Source organism: Halyomorpha halys, unplaced genomic scaffold (genome assembly GCF_000696795.3).
Source record: "Halyomorpha halys isolate HHAL.00 unplaced genomic scaffold, Hhal_1.1 Scaffold71.1, whole genome shotgun sequence".
Taxonomy (NCBI): domain Eukaryota; kingdom Metazoa; phylum Arthropoda; class Insecta; order Hemiptera; family Pentatomidae; genus Halyomorpha; species Halyomorpha halys.
In genome coordinates this window covers 366391-393030 of record NW_027107476.1, presented here as the reverse complement: position 1 = coordinate 393030, position 26640 = coordinate 366391, and the positions used below count along the sequence as shown (strand labels likewise).

At 29.1% G+C, this 26640-nt stretch overlaps 1 protein-coding gene across 1 annotated transcript in view; it reads right to left on the bottom strand.

The window, feature by feature from the left end:
* The window catches only part of LOC106692761 (mucin-2), a 69777-nt gene that overhangs the window by 41970 nt on the left and 1167 nt on the right, over positions 1-26640 (bottom strand). Inside the window, exon 2 of the mRNA XM_067045829.1 lies at positions 25244-25350. Within this exon, the coding sequence (XP_066901930.1) occupies positions 25244-25350 (107 nt within the window). The remainder of the gene's footprint in view (positions 1-25243; positions 25351-26640) is intronic.

Genomic DNA, 26640 nt, shown 5'->3' with positions numbered 1-26640 from the left:
TTTGAAGGACAGTGAAATAAAGTTGATTAAACTTTCTTATATCTAATAGTAAAAATAGATTAAGTGTAGTGTTTCTGACTATAAATGTTAGCACACCAAAATTGTTTATCGTTGAAAGTAGATCGGTAAATGAAAATGGGGTAAAACACTTTCCTAATCAAGAGGAAAATTTAAAGCTTTTATTCGAATGTGTAGCTCGGGGTAATGCTAGAAAGTTCATTTTCTAGTCAATTGAGTAGCAAGCAAAGAGGAAAAATAATAAAAGAAAAAATTGTTTAGAAATCTTATATTAAAACATTGTTAGCTGAAAGTAACTTGATATAATAACAACAAATATGAATCAATTACAACTAACCTGTTGTATTTTTAGAAACAATAATTACACTAAGGTGATAATGACAAATCACCTTACTTCGTTTTGACAACACGCACTATCAGTTAACTTCTTTCACCACCTGACATTTATTGTTAGAAAACAAGAACTAATAGCAGACCATACTTCAAAAAACAACCGGTTAGAAGTTGCAGAGCAGATGCGGTCAGCATTCTACAGCCAATACATATTCATATTATGTAAAGACTATTTCTGGTTCCTCCAGTGTCGTAGTAGCTTTTGTTGCATAAGCTCTTGATGGGTTAATCTATAATATGTCTAACACGTAATCCATTTTAGCTGTTACACATCTCTGCAGGAAGAACTGTTTGTCGCGCAGTTTTGCTCTATGGCTCTGGGTGTGAAATGGCGTGTTGGTTTGAAAAAAAAATGACAGTGTAGCTTTTATAGTTCTTCGGAAGGAGTGAAGCTAATGAAATTTGGCTCTGTGCAGTGCATTTCTAACAAAAGAAGCTCAGAAATAGAGTTGGTTCGAAAACTACTTATAATTTTATGGATGTATTCTGTATGATTCAATTCCAGTTAGCTGAAATACGATTCATCTTATTTATTATTTTAGTTATTTTTGGATAAATTTGAGTATTTTTTTTGTAGCTTAAAATGGGATAGGTTTTTGTGAGAATCAAAATGAGATGATGTTACTCCATGTTATTTTTCAAGAGTTTAGCTTCTCCCCTTGCTCTATATCAATGTTTATGGGTAAGAGTAATTTCAATTAATAATTCTAGTTTACAAAATTCCACATTTTTTTTACCATGAGATGTAATTTTTCTTGGAGTTCACGATCAACATAAAACTGGCGTGCCACCCGCTTTTCTCCATCACCCTTTAATTTTAAGAAAAACGAAAAACAGTGTTTTTCAATAGAACTTGGATAAAAAGTTCCTGTTTTCTTTATTAAACAAGAGCCCAAACTTAAGGCAATCAACTTCCCTTTCAAACAAGACTTCTTCGTTAAAATTCATTGAGTAGGTATAAAGATATAATATATAATAAAGATATAGGTAATAAAGATATACTAATAATATAGCTTTAAAAAATGATAATGTGTAAAAACAACGTAACTAACTTCAAAGTTAATGTTACGTGATGGATTAAGTTCGAACGTCTCAGTATTCACTTCAGATTTTTAATGGAGAATAAGAATCTGTCTCCTAATTTCCACTATTGCATTCACTTTTTAAGTGAAACCGGAATATTAAAAATAAAACATGTATACGAACTGAGATAGGAGTGACTAGGAATAAGTGGGACAGTCGAGCTATAGAACATTAAGACAAAAACGTTTGGCGTGTCCGAAATAAATTTACTCCAGGAAAAATAGATGTGAAACATATATTTTTATGGGATCAGCAAAATATAATATTTCCTCTATTAAACATCATATTAAGACTGATGAAAATTTTTGTCAAAACCATGGATAAAAAAATATTTGCACACACAATTTGTTTAAGTATTTCAATACTCAAAATTATACGAGGGAATTTTTGTTGGTACAGATATATATATATATATAAGCTAATGCCAGAAAAAATGCTTGGGATTCCTATCGAAGGGTCACCCTCTAATTCTTAGATGGCCATAAAGATGAAAATTATTTAAAAACATATTGCTGATTTATAAAAAAAACTATCAGGCTATGGGTGTGACCGTGTCACTTAAGATATATTTTCTCCATTCACACCTTGACTTTTTCCCTGAAAACTTGGGCGCCGCGAGTGAAGAACAGGATGAGCGTTTTTACCAAGACATTAAAATTTTTGGGGACTACTTCTGGTATATTTTAAGAGAAACAGATTAAGTAAATTATAAAAAAAAAGTAACTCACATTTATATATTTTTATATTCCGTGCCATTATTAGTTTTAAAGTACTCAATGAAATTTTTTTGAACTAGATATAACATATATTTTCAATATTTTTCCCGTACTCAGCACACTGGAATCTATAAAAAACACACATTTTGTCAGAAGTATACACACCACGTAAACTGGTGTAGTTTAAGAAGTTACGATATTATTAATTAGTTATAAGAAACTTTTACGTCTCTTCAAGATAGTAAATTTTACCAGGATGTAATCCTGTGGATTTTACTTACATTTAACTATTTGATACCATTATTTTATCTTAGTCTTTAAAAAAAGAAATACTTTAAATTTTTTCTCTCTTATTATCAATATGAAAAATATTGAAAAACTTTTTTTTTTTTTTTTAGAATGTGACATTTTTCCTATCATAGCACAGATATAATACGAGTATATTCCTTGTCTTTTCTATCAACTTGTAACAATAACGTGGCATAAAAATTAAAAATTTTAAAAAAATATTGATTCTTACTAGTCCTAGGAAAACATTGCCTGCCAAATAGTCTTTGTTCAGGGCAAATATTTATCATCTACTCTCCATGAATAATATACTTTGGTTCTATATCGAAAGATAGTGGGGATGAATTTTATATCCGCTTCATAGCTTCCTTTTTTTTTTTTATATTCGCTATGCATTTTATATTAATTGTAATAAATTTTTAATATTTTCAATAAATATACCTTAGTAATGTGCTAGCTAGGAATTTATTACTTGACTTTGATAAGTTCTCGAATATCTATCAAGGGTATTATTATAATCAGGTTAGATGTATACAGTTTCTAATGTCAGTTACTGTTTCGCACTTTTCTTTCCCACGCTAAGTAAACACGGGTTGCATTTCCTCCTCATATTTTCTTCCCTTAATACGGGACTATTTAACTCCCTTCAATATACGGAAGTAGTTATAAATCTTCATTGGTTTGGTTATAATAGCATCTCTTGAATGTTATGTAAGATATATAGCATAATAAAGATGCTATAACATTAATTAACAAAGCGCATAAAAAAATTGGCATAATTGAATATAAAATGTAATATATTAAAATACTAAATGTCACTCAAATTTTGATTCGTAATACCAAAAAAATTTATTAAAACGTTTTTATACTAAAAAAAAATCACGTATCATGTCTCAACCATCATTTCGAAGGATATCTATATAATTTTTCTGACTTTGAATTTTTTTGTGATATCTCTGGAATGAACTGTTGTTAATTTTGAATTTTTTGAAAGGGGTTTATTTTACGAGGTATCTCAGATTTAAGCGAAGTAATGTTTGAAATATTGTTCATTTTTCGTTCGAACCAATATTTCCTCATACCCTTCACTTATTCTGAACTGAGCTAGGTGCGATTTCCGAAGGCCTTGACGAAGAACACCTGATAATTAAGTTTCGTAAAATGTCAAAGTTCAACACGACGAGACCTCTATGACCCCTTTTTTGATCTACTCACTATCTTGATTTAAATTAGGCTTCTGTTTCATTCAAGAGTAACTATGAATGGTCCATTATCTATTACTGTATATAATTCTGTTATTATATTCGTTAGTATATATTAAAAATTTAAACTATTTATTGAATGTATTTCTCGACTATCCTCGACCGTGGAAATAGCCATCCTCGAAGTCACGCTATAAAATTATACGTATTTTTAATGGAAGTGTAATAATAATATAAAATAATAAATTAAAAAATTTCGGTTGCTTGAACTTCGAAAGAGTAGAAGAAATATCTCATTGCTCATTGAGGAGTCAGGTAGGCTTAATTCTAGACTTAGGTGCTTAATTTTAACTTAAATGCCCTCAGGATAAGGTAAGTTGCAGAATAAAACGAACATAATCTATTTCATTTAAAACATAAACATAACTATTTTTATTTCTCGCCAACATTTCAGCCCCTATGCCATAAACAAGGAGGCCTTAAAATTTATGTTTCTAGTTTAATTTTTTTTCTCTTACAGGCTTTTGTGCCCCCATCGAATCGTAAAACCTAAACTTTTAAACTATTTAATCTAACAAACTTTTATTATCATCTTTTCATTAATAAAACCTATTTTTAAAATCAATTATATGAAAGAAAAAGAAAAAAGTGAAAACAAATAGTCTTATAGCGTTTAATAGTTAAAATATTTTATTTTTTAAATATTTACAAATGTATTAAAATGTATACAAGTATACTCGATGTTAGTGATACAATGGCGTGATACTGACATGTGTAGAATCTAACCATTAACAGAACTCCAATAACATTTCTAGAGGAGATCCCCAGTCCAGCTTTTTTTCAGACGCCTAGGAGGGTAAAATGATTGCAATAAAAAAGTATAGTTATGATTCTACTTGGGTATAATAACCTGTAATAGATACGTTAGAGTGTGAATACATAAATTTTAAAGTCACTTTGATAATGACTGAAACGTTGGAGAAAATAAGAATAGTTGAAAGAATGAACTAAATGAAGTTTGCGTTTTAAATTATTGCCCACATTCAGACAAGAAATTAATATGTAATATTTCTATAAAGTAATATAATTAACTTCGTTACGTTTTCATGCTGTTTAGACATTAGTCATACTTAATTCCGTTTGATAGATCTCTGCTACATCTTTTCCTCAAATAACTACTCATTTATTTTCACGATGCTGAGTAAAACCCGTCTTAGATCTCGTCTTGGAAAATTTTTCGGAAGTCTTGGCAATCAAACATCAGCCCTCATATTTATGGAGGACATTTTTTTATACTCTAAGCTTCATAGGTTTTTAAAGTTTGAAAAAAAAATTGAAATACTTGGTTTATGTTCCTAGGTCTAATTACTAAAACCATTTCACAAACAACCAGTCCGGCGTGACAATTATTATTTTTGTCTTTTTTTTTTTTCCTTAGATCTAAATTGTTTATAAATCATTATAAATTATTAGGGATGACTCGATATTTATCAGATGAAGAATGCTGTGGCTATAGCTGCATCATTGGTACCCTCCACTCTATGCGGGCAATGCTCTGAATTGCAACTGTAGGCGGTTGGTTACTCAATGGCATTCCTCTCCTAGCCGCAAACATTTCTGTAACTTATGACTTCTGGACGTGTAGTGTGGAAAGGCATCTGCTCTGGGGTATAAGGTGGTCTTCGTTTGATTATCGGTTTCGTATGGTGAAGGGGATTTGTGGTAATAAATAACCTCATAAGGAAAAGACGGCTTTTTAATTAAATTAAAAAATGCAATACTATTCTTTACCAGGTTTACCACATCTTCGTGATTTTAGTTTTCCCCTCAAGGTCTGAAAAATGATTTTTTTTTCACTTATACGAGAACTGGTATTTATTTAACTGATTCTACTGTTGTTGAGTTTCTTTATTTATTGCTAAATGGTTGAAACACCTCAAAATAAATAAATGGTAATCTTGTTTGCGATAATAATCTGTAAATAATTAACTCTATTGAATGAATACATTTCTTGGAGCTGCACAGGTATTTATAAAGTTAACTGTTTTAACTTTATAGGCCTTATTTTACAAAACCCTGATTAACCAAGCCTGTACCTTTGGAACAGTTATAGGTTGAGGGAGAAGAATCGTCTAAGAATAAAAGATCCCGCGTCGTATTAGTGTTGTAGATTAAATTATATATTTAAATTATTGGAATAAGGTTAAATTAAAAATTTGAAACGTTATACTCTATAAATTTGAGTCTTCTACTTGAGCAGAAATTCTTAGAAAAAATGTGGGATGAAATTTTATCCGAGCAACTAGAAATCAATTGATTTTAAAAATATGAAAACTACTACTCCTAAGAAGATAGATGTCATAGACAACTTTACAGTAAATTCAACTAGCTTTAATATGAGCTCAAGCAGATATCTGAACGTCTAATGGTTTCATAAATATATATATTCATAACTATAAAGTTTTATCCGAACAATCTTAAATCATTTTGGCAAATATGATATTTTCCAGGCTAACCTTTTAGGGTTGAATTTTGAAGATACTTTGAAGGGGAAAGTATTGCATCGAACCTTAAGGCTAGGAATTATTATTATGATTTGTACATAACTTGATGAATCACTCTTGCATTGCATTCTTCTCTAACAAAGATCGCGTGGTTCTCGTTTTGGAGTTAGCGGTAATTATCAGAATTCGTTAAGAAGTTAGTTACGTGCTTTCCGGATCTGCGTGTTCATTGTTTGAATAATTGACTTTTGTTTTTGGTGTGAAATATTAATTATAAAATTAAATTGTGATTAATATTTATATCAGATACAGTTATTAAAGATTTTAATAAAGGATAAGTTTTATTAAATAACCCACTAATCTATAACAAACTCAAATGATTGATATTAAAACAAGTATATTTTTTGTGAATAATAAAACGAAAAAACATTTTCGCTAAGCGATATACTTAAAAAATTAGTAAAATGAAGATTAAGTTTTTAGAGACTCATATATTTTGGATATGTTGTATTATATGGTAACGGTTTATGATATGATATATAAAATTAAAAAAAAAAATGAAATAAAAAAATAATTTAAGCTTTTAGCAAATTATGTTTTATTTGGCCTGTTTTCATATTTTAATTTTTATTTATTATTTAATTATTCAAGAAAATATCATTTAATATCGTTTACGTAATGCGATAGTCCAAACAGTACAAAACAAAACCCGTATTATTAAGCATTAATTATTCAACCATTATAACTCATCTGTCACCAAAATATCTGAACACGTCTTGACCCTCAACCATTCTCTTTACTTGGACACATTTTCTATAATTGCTACAGTCCCAAACTATGAAAAATGTCTTAAAGCCGAGTTTATCTATGTAAACCTTTAACCAAAATGTTGATAAGTATTATATTTCCCTTACCTACAGAAATAATTTATTAAACCTAAACGTTATTAAGGTTTTACTAACTTTTTTTTTATTGATTTTTACTTTTCCTACCTCACTCTACTTCCTTTTTTTTCTTAAGTATTTTTTACTCATTTCGTTTCCCTTTTTATTTATTCATTTGTTTCACCCACATTTTCTGAAATTAATTTTATTTATACATTATGCATTGTCTTTCTTCTACATTATCTGACATTCTGTTGATTGTATAGTCTTCCTTATATCATCTATCCGTTGATTTTATCAAATCTTTGTATATTTGTTTATTTTATACGGTTGTTTTCAGCCCCTTTGATTCTTGTTCTCACATTTATATTTATTTTTGTACCTTTTTTTTTTACTACTATTCGGGCCATCTTCTAACAATAATTACGTATAGTCAACTAATAACCTTCCAATGTCATAATTTTTAATTTAAACGATCATTTTTCTATATTTTCTATTTATATTGACTTCTTTATAAACCTTATGTGCAATAATTGTATATACAATAAATATAATTATAAAGAAACATATTTCAAATTGGTCCCTGATCAAAGTTCGAAATTCCAATAAATCTTAGGTTTTCGGCCAACATATTGAAACGGAATTTTGATTCATTATATCTTCATTATATTAGATAATGATATTTTATTAAATTTCTGAAGATACTAACTACACATTTATGCCAAATTTGAACCTTTAATTTTATAAATTCAAAATGTTTTAAGTAAACGACGTTGACAAATATTTCCATAAAACAGAAATATGTCTTGAAAAAGGGATAATTTTACAAGGTATAGTACTAGAGAGTTGAGAGACGACCTAACTAATACATATTCATTTTTATGTATGTGTCAGTATCTGATCATTTATGAGAGCAAAAACCAATTTTACGATGTATTTTGTTCTGAAAAAAACTTGTGTTAGGAACCACTGAAATGAAGCTTTTGGTTTATTGATCTGATCTATTAGTTATAAAAAATATGCTATTAATGAAACGTTTAAAATCTGCTTATCTTAACTACTATGCTGACTAATTAACGCTTGGAAACCAATTACACACCTATATCAGGTCTTGTATTGTGCATTAGGTCATTGTCGTGCGAGACTATTTTCCCACTTAGCTACGAACTTGAGGTAGTTACAGGAAACCTCAATAATAATATTCAAGGACGAAGCTCAATTAAATATGAAGCTTTATGGTTTTGTAGTTAATTATCCACGCTCCTCCGGAGGACACATTCTAAATACCCGCTGATTACCTTGATACCAAGCACCTGATCTCTAATCCATCTCCTATCCCACGAAGTCTTATCCGCATCTCTGATGTGCCGGTATTGCTTTCACTTTGATGGTGCGATTCTCCAAGGTTATTATGCACATTATAGCTTACAGATGATTTTTTGTCCTGAATTGAGCTATTAACGTACCAACATTATTTACGACTATACGTAGATAGCCTTGGGCTTTATAGAGGTATGGCTAATGTATTTCCATTACGCCAATTTCAAACAATTACATTACAATATTCCCTTTAAATAAAGGGTTTTTTAAATAATATATATATTTTTTATTTGTCAACTTAAATTGTTTCAAACGAGGGTATATTCGACACAAACAACTTCTGGTTTGGTTCTGTAATTCTATGAAATTTTAAGAACAAATATTAATCTCATTGAATATGCTTTATTTTATTTTTATGACCCCTATTTTTGATTTTTTTTTTTTTTTTTGGTTTTCGATTTCCACACATCTCCTGCTTCTGTACCTTTTTTTCCGTTACTACTAAAATTTTAAGTTCTTGAGTTTGTATTTATGTTGTAGTGGGCGTTCTATTAATTTTAGAATGTGCAGGGGCATACATTGGTTTTGAACTGTATTTAAACTAAACCTAAAAACTTAATCCCTAAATACGCGTCATGGTTTTTGAATTTCTATCTGGTTTGTTGCCAACGCACCGGAGGGTGTGCTGATGGGTCCTGAACAGTGGATTTCTTTGGTGCTGTAGAGAGTCGAAAAACTTTATGTGCTTGCGTTGGATGAACTCAGGCACATTGGGTAGTTCGAAGAGATCGTGTAGTTGATCTGTCTTCATCTTCTTCAGCGATGTTGGCCGCATAATCTTCCGCAACACTGTAGATGGCTGTAGCGTTGTAGATGGCGCTGTGTCCCTTCTCTGAGATGGGTGAAGACTGGAGCACCATATAGAAGTGCTGGTCTCAAAATACTTTTATTACATTTGCAGTTTGAGCCTTAGTACGGGTGATGATAAAAGGTGGTTACAATTTTCAGTGGAGTAATCGAATTTCGAAGAAACAAAAATTGAAATATTTTTTGGTGATTGTTACAAATTGTTTTAATATAATTATTTAATATTAATGTTTAATAATTAAATGTTTTTTGATTTTTTTAAACATCGTTTACAAAATGATATAAATCTAATTCATTTAGATTTTTAAAAATTTTGAATAGCTTAGCAATATTTTTAAAATCTATTTATCATGTACTGTACAAATTAATGATCTATAATAATTCTTTCATTAAATCGATCACCAGATTTATTCATATTTATATATATTACTTTTAATTTAATTAATATATAAATTGTTTAGTTCATTATTGTTATTATAGAAATTGTTGTTGATTCTTGGTTTCGGTGATATCGCTTCTATGCATCATAACCTTATATAATTTTATATATCAATTGATATTTATTTAAAGTTATGCTTTTTTTTTTTTTAAATGTTTAATAGCATTTCATAATGCAAGTAATTATTTTGTCTTGTACGTGTATGTATGATTTTTAGGTTCTAGAAGTATGGATAGTTTTAAATTTTCGACTACCTGGGTCAATTAGTTCTGAGAATTTTTTTTACTATTATACACAGAAAAATATTTTTATGCCTAAGATTGAATAGTAGCTAAGTAGCTGTAATTAATTTTAATTCGTCAATAATCTACAAACCATTCTTCGATTAATGCGTTGGTAACGATGGAAGACATTAAACTGGTTTTCAATACCTTCGGGGCAAGTTAAATATTTACTAACTATACGAAAATTACAAATATTTCATTCTGAAGTTATTTTTATGAATGATCTTACTTTGCGATACAATTAACATTAAAGTTATAATCATAAGTTTATTTTCTTGGAACAATTGCCTAACCGAACCCCTCCCCTATGAAGATGGGTCGCTAAAAAGTTAAACATTTAAATTTGAAATATTTTTTATTCCAATTAAAAAAAATAATACCAATTTTTAGCATAGCATACCTACACCAATCAACATTTTTCGATTATCAACGAAGAACCAAAACTTTCTTCTTCCAATTAGGTTGATTTTTAATTTTTTTTTTAAACCAGTTTCATGAATGTAGAATGTTTTCTACTTATTTCTAACTTTTTAATAGGTATATTGTATTATAGGTTTACTGCACTCTTGCTAGAAAGAGCCTTAAAATAAAGTTAACACTTTAAACATGTTATGAATTTAACTAAGTAAAAAAAATGTTGGTTCCCTAAACATGTTAATCGAATAAAAATTTAGTTTATTTTGTAGTATTAAATATAAATTTTATCATGTCGATCCGGTTTACCTAAAGAAATCCACCTTCACGAAATGGTTAACCCCCAAATACAAGTTATGGTGCCAGCCAGTTCATTTCCTGTTTTTTAGAACACGTTCCTGATTACCATTTACTCCTACTTTTTGTTTCCCTGTCCAGAGATTCGTGTTATTTTATGAGAATTTTAACAAACATAGTTTATTACGACATAATATAATCTAGAAAGGTCTTCCGATCGCGTAATGCGGACTTTATGACTGGACATTCTCTGCTTTCTCCGAGACCTTTACAGATCTGAAGATGAACGTGTCGCTGGAGCCAAGACAAGTCCCACTTTCTGTATCCAACTTTATTAAGCTTTTTAGCCGATTGATATTTATAAACTTTCTTTACATGTTCCGAATATTTTGGAAAAATAAAATGGGAGCCTAGATAACCATTTCAACAATATTGTTGAAAGATAGCAAACTTCTAATTGTTTTTAATTCACTTGGAAATTCAAGTGAAATTGTAGATAAATGAATGTAACCTAGCTACCGACTCTTTAATGTAAAAAAAAAAAAAATAAACAATAAGAATAGAGAAACCCTGATTAATATTTTTGTTCATTATATTTTTAAATTCACGATAAAGTCTTCATTCCTGTCCACTATGCTTGCCATGTAATTTTATCGTAACGCAAGGTTAGCAATGGTATATCCTATCTTAAATAGAAAATCTAAATAAAAACCAGAAACAGCTATTCTTATTTTTAAAACAAATCTCAGGCCTCTGCAGATGAATGAATGTGAAGTCTGGGGAGCGGCATCCTTTACGAAAAGGAAAAAATTACAATCTTTTCCAAATAAAGTCGTAAGAATTACAATGGATGCTTCTTGGTTTGTAAGAAACAGCCAATTGCATCGGGAATTACAAATAGAAACATTAGAAGATTACATATAAAAAAGGTTCATGAAGTTCCACTCCCAGTTACCTTTAGTTAAAGGAGCAGTGACCTACAACTTGGGAAACCCAACCACAACCCGAAGACTGAAGCCCAGGCTGCTGCAGAACATCCTGTTATAAATTCTATATTTATCCGTTCTGTTATTGTCACTCTAAAATGTTATTTTATCTTAATTTATTTTTTTCTTATCTTTTTCTTAAATTCACTTTCTTTCCCCTCCCCCCATTAGAAATCAATTATTTATTTTGTTAAATTCATAATTGTCATTGTTTTTGTTATTAATTTTACTTTTATCATCTATTAAGAATTATTATATTAATCTATTTATTGTTTCATTTATAACGTAAAAAAAAATTGTACCTCTTACATTAACCATGTACGGCCCACCAGGTCGATCGGGTATTAAATAAATAAAAAATTTTATCTAAATATTTACGACAAAAAAATAACTAAAATTGATAAGCTACATGTTTATGGCTTTATCTGTTTTTGGCAGACCGTGAGAAGGGAGCTATGATGAAGTCTCTAAAGGTCTTTCGTTGTTAATGGCAAATGTGTACCATGAAGGCCAATCCAATGAATTCTTTACAGTTCTATGAGTACCCATCATTACTTGGAAAGATTACCTCGTTCCATTACTACATACTTTAATCATTCCGTTACTTCGTACCCTATAATTCCCAAAGGATCAATTACAATCAGTTCTTTTAATTACGATCTATCAATCTAATTACCATTATTTTTAATTTAATGTCATAATTCAGTTGAGTTTTAACTAAATTCAACATTCTATCCCTAAGTCCCTCATCAAATTGGGCAAATATGAGGAGGCACGATGGATACTCGAATACCGTCAACTTGTGTTCCATAAGTTCTTAATACACACGAAGCGACTGAAGGGAAATCTTGAGAGACTTGCGTGAGAGAGCTAGGGAAGATGTTGGGCACGAATAACTTGGAAGTCGCGTAGTTTGTGTTTCTACTATAGTAACGTTAAAAGTGATTCTCAAAATACTCTAGGAAATCACCATCACGTGATGTTTTCAAGATTCTCTTGTAAATCACTGGTTACCTTTAGATCTCTACAGGATGTGAATAGAGTTAATAATTAATGTTTTCGTTAAAGTTCAATTATTTATTCTAGCTACAGATATGTGATCATCAATTATAATGAACTCTTTTTTGATGAGACTAGACGTAGAGAAAATATTAGACATGTGCTATAGGGTTCTTGCCAATGTGCCCTATTAACTGAGAAAAATATATTTTACATAATTTTATTATTTTTGTGTATTATCTTATACCGCCTTTCATCTGAACGCTATTGATGGTTATAATATAGAAATCGATTCGTTTGTATATTTTTATAGAATAAGAACAAAAGATCATTGTTTGAGTTAAGTGAGTTTAAATGTATAAAAAATTACCAAAACCCAAAAATCGCTTCAAATAATGTAGACAAAAATATTCTTTTCGGGATTTTTTTTTTTTTTTTAGCGTGTTTTGAATTACGAATTTTCATTTAAATTAAAAAAGGAATTTTTTACGAAATAAATTCATAATTTCTATCAATGTTATTCAAATTTAAAGCAACAAATGGAAGGCTGATTTTCCAGTCTTTCAGCCCATATTGATATAAAGATTAATATAAAAATTTGTAGATGGTTTTTGGTTATTGTTTAGTTTAGAAGAATAAATCGGGATCCTATGACCAATGAACGGATTTTTTTCCGATTATAAACATTGAAAAGAATTAACAGAGTTGGAATAGTCAATGTATTAAATAAAACTAAAATCTTACTTAAAATCTGCTTAAACTGCATTGTTCTGCAATTTGGTCTTCATTGGCCATTTAATTCCATTTGAGATTCATACAATGTGTTAATCAGGCATCTATCGGCTAGAACATGGGTAGAAAACTTAGTAAAAAAAAAGAATGAAAAATTTAGTCTATTTGGGTCAACACCAAACTGGGTAAAATCAGCCACTTTCGCGAAATACGCAAGAGCTACTATATTCCTTTTAAGGTACGGTCTTGAATCATTCGAGCTTGGTGGCACGACAGACATTCATGAATGCCGAAACGCATTCGACTGAAGACTTTTTTTAACTATAGAGTGTGTTGAAGACATTGTGGAAAGAAATTTCTTTATATTCAAGTCATGAAAAGAAATAATGGCTGACAGATTATATTTATAAAAAAAATCAAGATAACTCAAAAAGAAAAATAATCAAGACAGCATTTGTAAAATAAAAAAATTGAAAAATATTACTTTCACGGTCTGAATAAAACGGAGCTTGAAGTTAAAGTAGATGTAGAAATGTTGTGTAACAACATACACAACATTAGTATTTAAAATAAATAAATTAAAGAATATATTAATATATTAAAACTTCAGGGAAAATCACACACCCTTAAAACTTAATAATTCTATTTTTTGGCAATTTATAAACTTAATTCATAGTGTTTGAAAATTGATCTAATTTTCGATAAATTGTATTTCATCGAACTATATATTGGTGTCACTAAATTAAGCATCTCTCCTATCGGTAGCTAGGGAACTGGAATTATCAACATATAATACTACTGAAATGTATTAATTAAAGTAATAAAGAGTTATAATTTGATAAAATAAAATTTATCATAAATTAGAAGAGCAGTCTAACACTAGGAATTAAGTTTGAAAATGAACAAAAAATAATCCGAAACATCGTCCAATTAATAAATTAAACGAATATGAAGTTTGAGGAATATGTGATTTTCTCAATATTTGCTAAATAGAAATATATATTACTCTTGAAAAATAGTGTTTTTGAATTTGAAAAATACTATTTTAAAAAAATATATAATTATTTTTATTTATTACTGTTATCTTCAAGGAGTTTTAAATAAGAGAATAAGGTTTTTACTCCTTTCCCTGAATAAAGTTTTGGTAATAAATTATATTTTATCCCTACCCTCCTCCCCGACAAATTGGAAATGTAATGTTCAGAATTGAAGAAAAAATCTATTATTGTAAAATTCAGAGCCCGTAACGACGTAATTTTCATGGTCGAGGAGAAAATGGAAATAAACTGTTTTTAATTCTTTGTTTCTATTTTTTTCCCTGAACGTTTTTGTCTAGCTTGTTCTGCTCAAGTGCCTCTTGTGTGAATTATGCTTCTTCCGCTTTGAGGTATTTTCAAAGGGTTCATATTTTAAAGACAAACCGCTTTAGAAAGATCTCTCTTACTTTGAACTTTTAATAACCTTTCAGATATTGTTTTTTATTTTTTGATTATTTCCATTTGTTTTACTATTTTTCATTTTTTTTTTCAGGGTTTTCTCAAGGTTGGGATATTGTTAAGGTAAGATGAATGTTGTTAAATTTACAATCCAGTAAAATATCATTGGGGTCCGACAAGATTTACTCGTTCAATATTAATAAAGTAATAAATTTCAAGGAATAATTTTTTTTAAAATCAAGACAGCTCAAATAAAACTAAACATGACAACTCAAAAATAAAAATGATCAAGACAGCATATATTAAAATAAGATATATTTAATAAATATTATTTTCATGGTCAGGATAAAGCAAAACCTAAAGTTAAAGTAGATGTGGAAATGGTATATAACAACTTACATACGACTACTGAAACAACTTTATCGTTTAAAATAAACATATTAAAAAAAATAGATATCACAAATTAGGGAAAATCACCTTTAAACCTTCATAAATCTTTTTTTTTGCCAATTTTCAAATATAATTCCTAGTGTTAAACAGTTGATATAATTGTAAATAAATTGTATTTCATCAAATTATATATTAGTGTCACTAAAATTAAGATAATTAAAATTATCTGTAGATAGGGAACTGGAAATAACAACATAAAATGCTGCGATGTATTAATTATAATGATAAGAATTTATTATTTGATAAAATGAAATTTATCAACTATTAAATGAATAGTTAACACTGGGAATTAAGTTTGAAAATGTGACTTTTAGTAAAAAAAATCTTTTAAAACATTAATCATATTACGAGTAGTTGTTTTTCTTAATAATAAAAATGTTTATAGATACGTCTCATAAATTGGGTGTCCTTAATGGGGTGAAAATCTGGCGGTCGAGCGTGATTCTGACCAAATCGCCTCCTTGCACAACCGTTGGTCTAGTAACAGTACTTCCTTACAAAGTACTGAACCTCTGGTCCCTCATGGATTAGATTAATATTTAATTTAATTTCAGCATTTAAATTGAGATAGTTGCTTTTACTTTAAGTTTACTGTGTTTTTATTATATTATTAGAGTAATTTTGTGAATTTAAAAAAAAAAATACAGTAATAAACATATTTTAGTAATTATATACAGTTTTGAAATATAAAATAGTAGTTCGATTTCAATTTGAACATAGTCATCAATCCACTCCATAGTGATACTATATATAGGGTTGTTCTACTTGTTCTAAATATGGAAGTTCTTGATGTAGAAGGTTGCAGTTCAAAATGCCAAGACTCAGAAACCTGTAATGAATTCTCTGTCGTTATGTTATGTATTTTACAGTAATAATAGTTTATCTGTTAATTATATTAATCTGTTCTGATTCTAGTTCAAGTGCAGATTTGTTTAGACGGTACAATTCTAACGCTATAGATTTAGATTATAAAAATCACTGAAGTGGTCTAAACAATTTGAATAGCAACTTAAAAGTCAATTCGGCGAATGATTCAGTTCTTACACTATAACAAATATAAATTACTTTAAGGGAAGTAATATTATTATTTTTATTATTACTGAATATGATAGGAATCATTAATTTAATAATTAATTTTAGGACCATCTACGTCTTTATTAATTTTTTTTTAATAATATTAATTTGGAGTTCTGGCAATGGTCAGATTCTCCACTCAAGTTGAGTGCTTGCGGCTTTAGCGCACTTGCTCAGCCTCCACTGGCTCATTACCAGTGATGCGGCGAGAGGGATGCGCTGGGATCTTTTGAGCTCTGCTCTACCCCTCACACATGGGGGGTAGAGTGGGCTCAGGAATCCTCAGGTCGATTGTGTAAATATTGTATATAAGAGTGTAAGTGTGACTAGAGATTATATCATTTTATCATTATGTCATTTTATTTATTAATTTTTTCATACACATAGTTTGATTATGTTCATTTTGTTTATCCTTTTCTGTTTGTATATATTTTAAGAGAGATTTATTTTTATTCTTATTTTATTTTATTTTAGTATGAAAGTGTTCATTCATCACTATTACCTATTGTCCACAACTGTGTGGCATATTGTAATATCTATCAATAAATGAAAAGTATTTAAAATAAAAAATAATATTAATTTTTGTTGTTATCTTCTCACATCCACTTTTTTGCATGTGTGTACTGAGATAAATCTTGGGCCTTCCCTGGCTTTAACGAGTCTGACCCGTGATGAAAATTTTGGCCCAAATATGAATATAACAAATTTGGCTTGTAGAAACAAATACAGAAGAAACTAAAACATCACAAGTATGACTTTTAAACAACGTAATTTAGTTTAGAGTAAGTGAATATTTTTAGAACTGTAATATTTTCTCATTTGATATTGATTCAAGGTGAACTTTTACGAAAGCTGAATTTGTGTTTATGTTACGCTATTTATAATTAGGTGTGGTATTATTACATTTCTTAGGACAGTAGCACATTAGAAAAGGCTTGGATTTCTATTGAAATGTTGCTTATTCATTATAAATAAATTTTAATTTTTTTAGTAAATAAAAGTAAATTAAATAATATATTTAAGATACCTACAAAAGTTACATTTTGAGACGAGCCGGAATATAAAATTTGTTTGTCTTTTCTGTAGAATTATTTTGGCTTGTTTACCACGCGTTGATCGTTTATGCCACCCGAAATTCGTTGAGCTATATAGCGCAAAGAGTGGTTAGTATTGAATAATTAAATAATAAATATTAAATAAAAAAATTAAAACTGTCGTGACATGAGGTGTAGAAAAATGTATGTTATTGACCACTTTTTTATACTATTAGTATTCTATATGATGGCTCTTAATGCCAAAAAAATCTAAAAAGGTTTCCGATCCCTGACCTAGATGAATTAGGGTATGGGTGGGGATGAACTGAGGATCGTCCTAGAGTCCGTGAAAAAGAAAATTAAAATTATTTGACCCCACCTTTTGATTACTTTAATGAAAACTATAGTTCGGAAAATGAAAAATTATGGCTGTTTTATAACGTTACATAAAATTATATTTTCATTCGAAGCTCTATACCCTTGAAATTACATTCAGCATCGAGATATTAATTCAACTTCATTTGATGTAGAGTTAATTTGATATAATATGAGATCTAATAGAGTTTTTAAGTTCAATAGTTCCCAATAAAGTTAATATATAATAAATAGTTAATTCATTTTGGAAAATATAATGAAAACAACTACTCCTACAACGACGTACAGGTGTCTGTCAGCACTTAAATTGAGGCTAGTTGAATTTACTGTAAAGTAGTTTATAACATTTATCTTAGCAATTGCTATGTTTTGCGCCTAAATAAATTTACAAAAGGTTGATATCTATCTGGTTTAGACCAAAATGATTGGTTTATGAATAATTATACCTCAGGAAGCATTAGATGTACAGATGCATATTAGTATTCAAATTAAAGTTAATTGAATTGTACTATAAAGAAATCTATAAAGCTATATTGTTCATATGTTCCAAAATGAATTTACAAAATATTGATTTCTCGATCTTCGGAAAAAAAAGTTTGCCTTATGAAAAATCATAGTTCAGGAATTACTGAACGTAAGGCCTCAGAGAACGTAACTTCACCAGGCGTGCACCTTGAATGCCTCAAGATGTACTTTTTGTAACAATACGACATTTTCTACATAGCTTAGGTGAAAATTGAACATTTCTGAAAATTAAACCTAACTATAGTTCCAGTCTTCAATTTTTATTTTAAACTGTAGTTTTTATCAAACTAATAAAAACTGAGGTAAAATAACTGTTTTAGTCTCTTTTTAGACTAGGAGGTCGATGCATGATAATGATCTCATCTTGTTGCTGTTGTTTCGGTATATTGTTAAACAGATAATAATTATTATGGATTTTAAAATAAATTATTATTTATTTATAAACCTCAATAAGGTTTTTTTCAATTCCTAGCGTATGTCTAATAAAATAACTTAGCGACTTTGCGAAATTTGAAAACGAAAGTAATTTCATTTGAAGAGAGCGCTTGAAGGCAGAACCTTTGGTTGATATAATCCCAATTGATTTATTTTGTAATAGGCTCAACAAGAACTTTATTGTTTGGATTGATAGCTTTGTGATCCCACGGCGATTAAATGTTTCATAACACAATTACACCCCCACGATTTCCTCGTCTTCTGACTCCGCCCCATAAGCACTCACCTAGGCAGTGAAAGTTCACTCCCTAAAGTCCATAGCTGACATTTTCTTTCCCTCCTAAGTGTTATTAATATAATGCTATGTTGTATTAGGATGAATCGAATAATTGTGGAAACGTATTTATTGTGCAATAGAAGTCCACTTTCACCATCCAGTGGGTCACGCAGGGACTTTATGGACAGATTATGTCGGCCAGGTCTTTCCGTTTTTATGATTATATAGAGGATCGTTTTATGCAGATCTTGGTGGATATCTGCGGGGTAAATCGATGTGCAGCAGGATGTGCCCACCCAGTTGCTTTCTCTCGTTCGTACGAGCAGTTAATGATGCAATAATACGAGTCCAGAACCGGATCGGATCAAAAATTCAGAGAGAGAATATTAAAGGGAAAACCCTTAATTTAAAACCATAAAAACACAGGTTAATTTATAGATAAATACTTCATATTTAGTATGACTGAAAACAGGAATATTCATTTTGATTTAAAACCTAATTTCAGTAAACTTTTATCCGATTACAAATCCTCATATATTAACAAATTTCCTTAATCGTATTTTAGATCTTATCAATGCATTATTATGAGTCTTTTTCGCTTTAAATTTTCTCATAATCAAGAGGAATTCATAGTTGTCCCAAGACGCCTAGTTTTAAATATTTCGTAGCCATCTTTGGTAAACATTAGTTTAAGTGATATTGAGGCAAGGATTATGGCTAATATACCATTGATTAAAAGTAAAGGTAGTAAGTTATTTATTGATTTATATAGTTTATTCAACATTTCATGAAGGTTTTAGTAGAAATGACATTTTTCTCTGTTAAAACCAGTTAATCTCAAGCGTATACTACTATTTATGTGTAATTAAAGCCGAAGCATTTCATAATTAATCTATTATCATTTTTATTATGAAATGAATTGCAGTGAGAGTACAATGACTTCAACACTTTTAACTGCTCATATAACTGATAATAACTTGTTATATTTAGTTTTGGATTATTGTTCAAATTTATATAGAAAGCAGAGCTATAGCAAGATCGGATTTTAGGATATTTCAGCCTTGATATGAGAAATGTCCGACTACATTAAAGGTATTTAGGTAATATACATTTAACAATTTGTTTATTGATAATATGATAAAATTAAAATAAAAATTATTGGAGAAGTTTGTCGGGGGTTGCGGTCAGCAAAGAACAGCATAAATAAACAAAACCATATTTATTTATTTTATGTTGACGTTTCGACCTGGTTTTCAGGTCTTCATCAGGGGTTATGGGGTAGAAGGTAGGCCTGCAACTGATTAAATTTGAAATTTTAAAAAACTGATTAAAATTAATTAAACTTTATTAGTTCTAGGGATGATATTTTTTATTTATTTATTTTTTTGTAAGAATACAAATTAGAGCCTTAGAAGTTAGATGTATTAGAAGGATGTATTATTTTCTGCAGCTGAGTTTTTTCGAGAAATGTCTTATAACCTTCAATATTATCAACGTATTGAAATTTATTACTATATAATTGATGATTAATACTAATACTATAATAATTAATGTAATATAATAAATATAAATAATAAATAAGTAAATTAATTAGTACAACGATGAATTGTGATGAATCCACCCATTCTTAGGACTTGAATGTTAGTTAAAGGCCTTTTCAGCCTTAGGTAAGAATTTTCCGAAATTGATCAATAAGTGAGATAAAAACAAATGACTTTTACTATGAACAGAGTTTCGTTTAATTATATTCAATAAAAATGATGATCCTTTAATTTGTTCATGATTCAAGATATCTGAAAATTTCATTAGTGAGTTGTAGGTGTAGCGATCTATTGCATTAATTTTAAAAATAATATATTAAACCCTTGCGCTTGTAATTGTCAATACACAATTAAAATTTCACGTGAATTATTGTCACCCGGACAAATGACTCGGTCATTGAATAAACTTGTAACCGTAACCGTGACTCCGACTGCACAGTCTATTTGTTCGATGGAAATCGTCACGACTTCTTTGGGCGGTCGTTGGTAGTCCGCAAAGATCGAACTATCTTCATGTAACCTTGGTAAGGGTAATCCTTCCAAAGTATTTCTAGGCAAGGCGGGAAAAGTTAGAAAATGGTCGAAATTACTTAAGTGTTTTGTACGTGTCGGAAAATATTTAAATCGGCCTGGGCCGGTTGAATTTTATTTCTTGGTAGTCCCAAGTTCTTGAATAAAACTTGACTATCTACTTTCTCTGGATAGAATAGATCGGTGGTGTGTATGATAACCTTCCCATATGCCTGGGATAGGAAGTAGGATATTAACAAAAAAAAGACATGGGATTCAAGAATAAATATAAATAATAAGTAATAAAAAAAAATGTGAAATGAAAATAATAGAATACCAGACATACAAATTTACATTATAATTATTATATATTAACATATAAATGTATGTATGTCAACAAGTTATCAATATATCACAATACATACATATTATCAACATACAAAATTAGAAATATTGATAAAAATAAAAATGGGAGGGAGGTATATTTAATCAACTGCCTAAACTGCCCCTCATATAATATGGGGAAAGTGGCCAATATATAAGAGACATTATTCATAACTGTAAGAATAAAAGTAGTACTAAATGCAATAAAAAAAATATCGCTGAAAAAGGACACAACTTTGGTTTTCAAGGTTTTGAAATACTTTATAAAGAAAGATATTTTTTGCTATAGCAGAAAGCTTGTAGAAGCCATTGCAATATCTTAAAACCAAAATAACGCAATAAATTACAGAATGAACACAACTTTATTAATAAATAAACTGAACTAATGAGAAACATTACTTCATCTCAGTAACGAAAATAGTTGAATAAAATGTACAACAGAGTGTACTTAAATAGGAACAATAACAAATAATTTCTTCGTGAACTGTGTGTGAGAGTGATAAAACATGGATAAAATAAAATAATATTAACAATCCACAGAAACCTCTGAAGATTACTAATAAGTTTAAAAAAAATATTCTAATTTATTTCCAAATTAGTTTAAAAGACAATATATTAGTTTATATAATTTTTAATGTAATGTGAGTTTTTAATATATGAATTTTAAGTGTAATGTTAATTAATATATTGTAAATAAAAAGATCCCAGAAAAAAATGTTAACTAATACTTTGATTGAGTTACATTTGTAATACCAAAGAACTTAATAAGATTATTGGGGAGAAGAAGTAGAGAAAAAAGTAAAGTTAAATTAATAAAAAATATTATTCTCATAAGATTTTATTTTTTACAATGTGGGTTTAATGGGGTCCTAAGAATAGTTTTCCTCAATCATTCTGATTGGTAATAAATAATTTAAAAATGAATGTCACTAAAAAAAGGATATAGCAACAGTAAAGTTGTTCATAACAAACTAAAAATCTTGCACTTAAACAAAAAAGAAGGGAACTACTTCAAAACGACTGTGAAAGTTGTACAATTCAGGATTTTAAAATGTCCTGTTTCGGTCTTACTCTTACTTTTACTGCTCTCACAATATTTTTCGCAATACTTTATAAAATAATAACTGTTCCATAAAATCAAATCCATTATTATTTATATTTTATTCCAATAAAATAAGCCGAGAGAAATCTACTAAGGTACAAACCTTAAAGGTATCCTTTTCAGTTGAGATTGGGGCCTGAATTCATATAAGTATTAATTTTAGTTCATGGTGCTTGGTTATGACCCATGGGTTGTAAAGAAATAATAATTCGTCATTTCCCATGAAAGTGAACCATTTTAAGTTTCACTTTTTCCAGTAACAATATTCATAGGTTTTTCTAAAAAGATCCGTTAAATTTTAGTATCCTTTAACGATGAGTGTATTAAATTTCCATTTAATAAATATTGTTATTGGAAATTAAACTTTCTCCTTCGTTTAAGTTCACTAGAAAGTAAAATTATATAAGTAATTAAATACTTAGCAATTGAATGTGATTGATTTATTATCAGAAACCCTTTGCTTTGATGCCGTTGATGTATAGTAATATACTTATATTATTGTTTTAATGTTTTCGTATCTAATCATTTAGGTTATTGCCAAAAATAAAATATCGATGGTCAACTTCGTAAATGTATAATTTAGGTCTGTACAAATGCTTTAAGAGATAAAAAAAAATCTAGGAGAATTAAAAAAAATAAGGAATCATAATTCTTACAAATCTTGAGTATTTTCTTTTACGAGAAACTAAAACATTTTGCCTTACAACATCTATGAGGTTAACTCCCAATAAATTATAGTCCTACCTGATTATATTATAAAACTATTTATTTAATTCAGATTATTATTATTCATTTATAATGGACTTTGGTGAATTGAAGTAGCAATAAAATATTTCTTCAATTCTTTTAATGGCTTTTCGGAGGATTGTTTCTTTTGATTTAGACGTGTCTTGGATTTGCCTTGAAAGATCATTCAGAATGAATATTAAAAGATTAGTATAACTTTCTCTTAATTTCACGTCAAAATAAAGTGAATTTAATTTAACCCTAGAATACTTACCTTCTTAGCAGGTACGTTAATACTGAGCATAATTTGGGAGTTTAAAAAAAAATAGTTTTTAAGAACTGTAATCTCAATTATAGTAATGAATTCAATTACAAATTAAATTAGCATAATTATGAAAAACATTTGTTTATTTAATTTCACGTATTTAGCAACTTATCTTTTGATATACAAAATATAAAGGAATAATGATAATGACCAGTGGAACTAGTCAAAATATATTTATTTTCTTGCTAAAAATATAATAATACTTTATTATACATTATATACCAAATGTAAAAGTATAAATTTCCAAATGAATATTATTTAAGTATTGTTTATACTGAATTTTACAAACATTTAATAATTTTCTTCTAAAAAATATAAACAGTATCTACTACTGCACAAGTTCATTTCTTAATTAAAATTACATTAAAAGGTTTATATTGTTCCATATTATTTATAATGTCATAAGTGATTTTAGAAACGATATTCATAGCATCACTTATGTTTTAATGTATTTAATAATAGTTAATTTATTCTTTAAATTGATACTTGAAAATGAATAAAAAAATCATATTGTGTTCAATTTTCTTTATTAGTCCACAAACTGTTTACTTAATTTAAAATGTTAATGAAAATCCTGTAGCAATCCTGTTAAGAAACTGTTGGAATTATATCTTTGTAATTAGTATGATAATGAGATTTGGCGAAACCAAAATTAAGATAAATAAATAAACTAAATCCTTTCACCAACGTTCTGAGGCGCCCAAAATAGAATACATGGCGAAACTTGCGCCTCCAATTCTTTTAGGAGTGTACACAACTTTATTATGAATGTTTGTAGGGTTTCCGGTTTCAATTAAGGAGTATTTTCAAATACCGGAACAAGGAAAATAAATAATGAACTTATTTACGTTCAACATTTACAAGATACTTCGATTTATTTGTTCTTGTATGTACTGTATGGAGAAAGGAAATACAAATTTTTCTAGATGGACTGGGACTCCAACAGACTTTTACTAGATTTAGACTTAATTAGGTTTTAAGAAAATCTTTCAATATACTTTGCTATTTAGATATTCATTCATTGAATACAGCTAACAATAAGTATATCTTGTACTTTTTAATGGTATGATAAATCACACGTATGATTGTTGATTGTTGATAATCGATTATTTTATAGTCACTTTTTAATTAAAAAATAATAATAATATATCTTTACATTGGTTTAAAGGGGAATTCCGTTTCTTGAATAATGCCCGGCAAACATGTTATTTATTCACGACGGGTTTAACTACAGAACAAAAGTTTAAGAATTAAGAATTATCTGCCAGAGCGGGATTTGAACCCAGGACCAGGAATAGCGCCTACACCACTCTCAAAACTTAAATTAAACATAATGGAGAATTATGTTGTATTTTTTTGATAACGAAAATAAGCAGCATATTAAAACTTATATTTCATCATTTCTCTACACTGCCTATGAATCCTGGGTGTCTTTTTCACCTCAGGAAGTCTAAGAAACTACCACTTAATGATTTCTTCATATGTTCTGGAAATAACGTTATAGAGCGTTATATAAATGCCAAGCCTCGGTAGCAATGTTGAAGAAGTAAGTCCCCGAGTGGCACAGCAGGAGGGCGGACTTAGTTTCCAGATCACGCCCAGCAGGTCCACTTAGCCTCTTACGCAACAGCTCTTTCCCTCAAGCGTAGCTATCTCCGAAAGGTCGGCATTCCTCTTCTCCACCCGCCCGAAATTGGGCTGAGGAAGTCTGTCGAAAGCTCTTCTTATCCCTAATTGTGCCATGTTGTTAATGATTATTGTCTGCTAATTGAGCTCCTTTCGTTGGTTTACGAGAAACCATGAGCGCTTTCAATTTACAGAATTCATTTCATTTTATTCATCCAATCGATCATTTAGAAAATGGAAAACTAAAAAAAAATCAATCGAAATGGAATGTAAAATAAACGATTATTATCCCACCTAGATTTTATTTGTTGTAAGTCGATGAAATGAAAAAAAAAAAAAACATTAAAAAAATATAAATCACGTTTTGATGTGTACTTATTATGGCCTACTAAATTAAGCGAAAAAAATTTTCTGAATATTTTGGAAAATGTTTTCATTTCAAACTCCTTAACCATCCTAACCCATTAATTCTTAATCTTTCATCTTTAACAATCCCTGATAATCCTCCGAGGGGTCTGAAAAGAAGATGGCCACGGGACCTTCTAATTTAAATTTAAGTACCACTGATGGGTCGCTCCTTCCCAAGATTTTCAAGTGTATATGAAACATACAACATATTTACTTATTGTATTATTTTGTACAGTTGTAAATTACATTAAATAAATAAAAAAGTATCTTTAGGAGGTCAGTAACAAATAATACGGTATAAAGGTTTTATTAAATAATATCATCATAGGCTCCCATGGTTCATGGACTACAGGACTCTCCTCAAGAGGGTCCGGCAATGCTTATTTCGCGAGAACTTATTATTAGAAAAGTTTTATTATTTGGTTTTACTGATGTCTTAGTGCTAGATTGAAGCATTTAAGCGGTAAATTCCTTATGATACCTTCTAAAAATGCTCTTTTAAACATCTTAATTTCCCTCGGAAAAACCTCCTTTGTTCAACTGGAGCAACTGGAGTGAGGTGTGGGAGTAGTCTGCACATAGTTTTGGTGTAGCCGACCAAGAACATTAACGGGGAACCACTGGAATGAATGCAAATCTATGATAGTACATCTCACACCAACATTCTAAAAATTCTCTCACTTTTGAATTACTGAAACGTTGGCTGAATAACTTTTTGGAATCGGAACAATCACCGAAAAAAAAGTTCCCCACCCGTCTCCCAATATCAAATACTAAATCCATGGGGCTTAGAAATAAAAAATCAACTACTTTAGAAAGGCAGTTGAAATAATATTTTTATCATTCTATAATTATTGTTATATTTTAACAATGAGTTGAAGTTTATTTATTTTTTTTTATTTATTTATTTAATGTAATTTACAACTGTACAAAATAATACAATAAGTAAATATGTTGGATGTTTCATATACACTTGAAAATCTTGG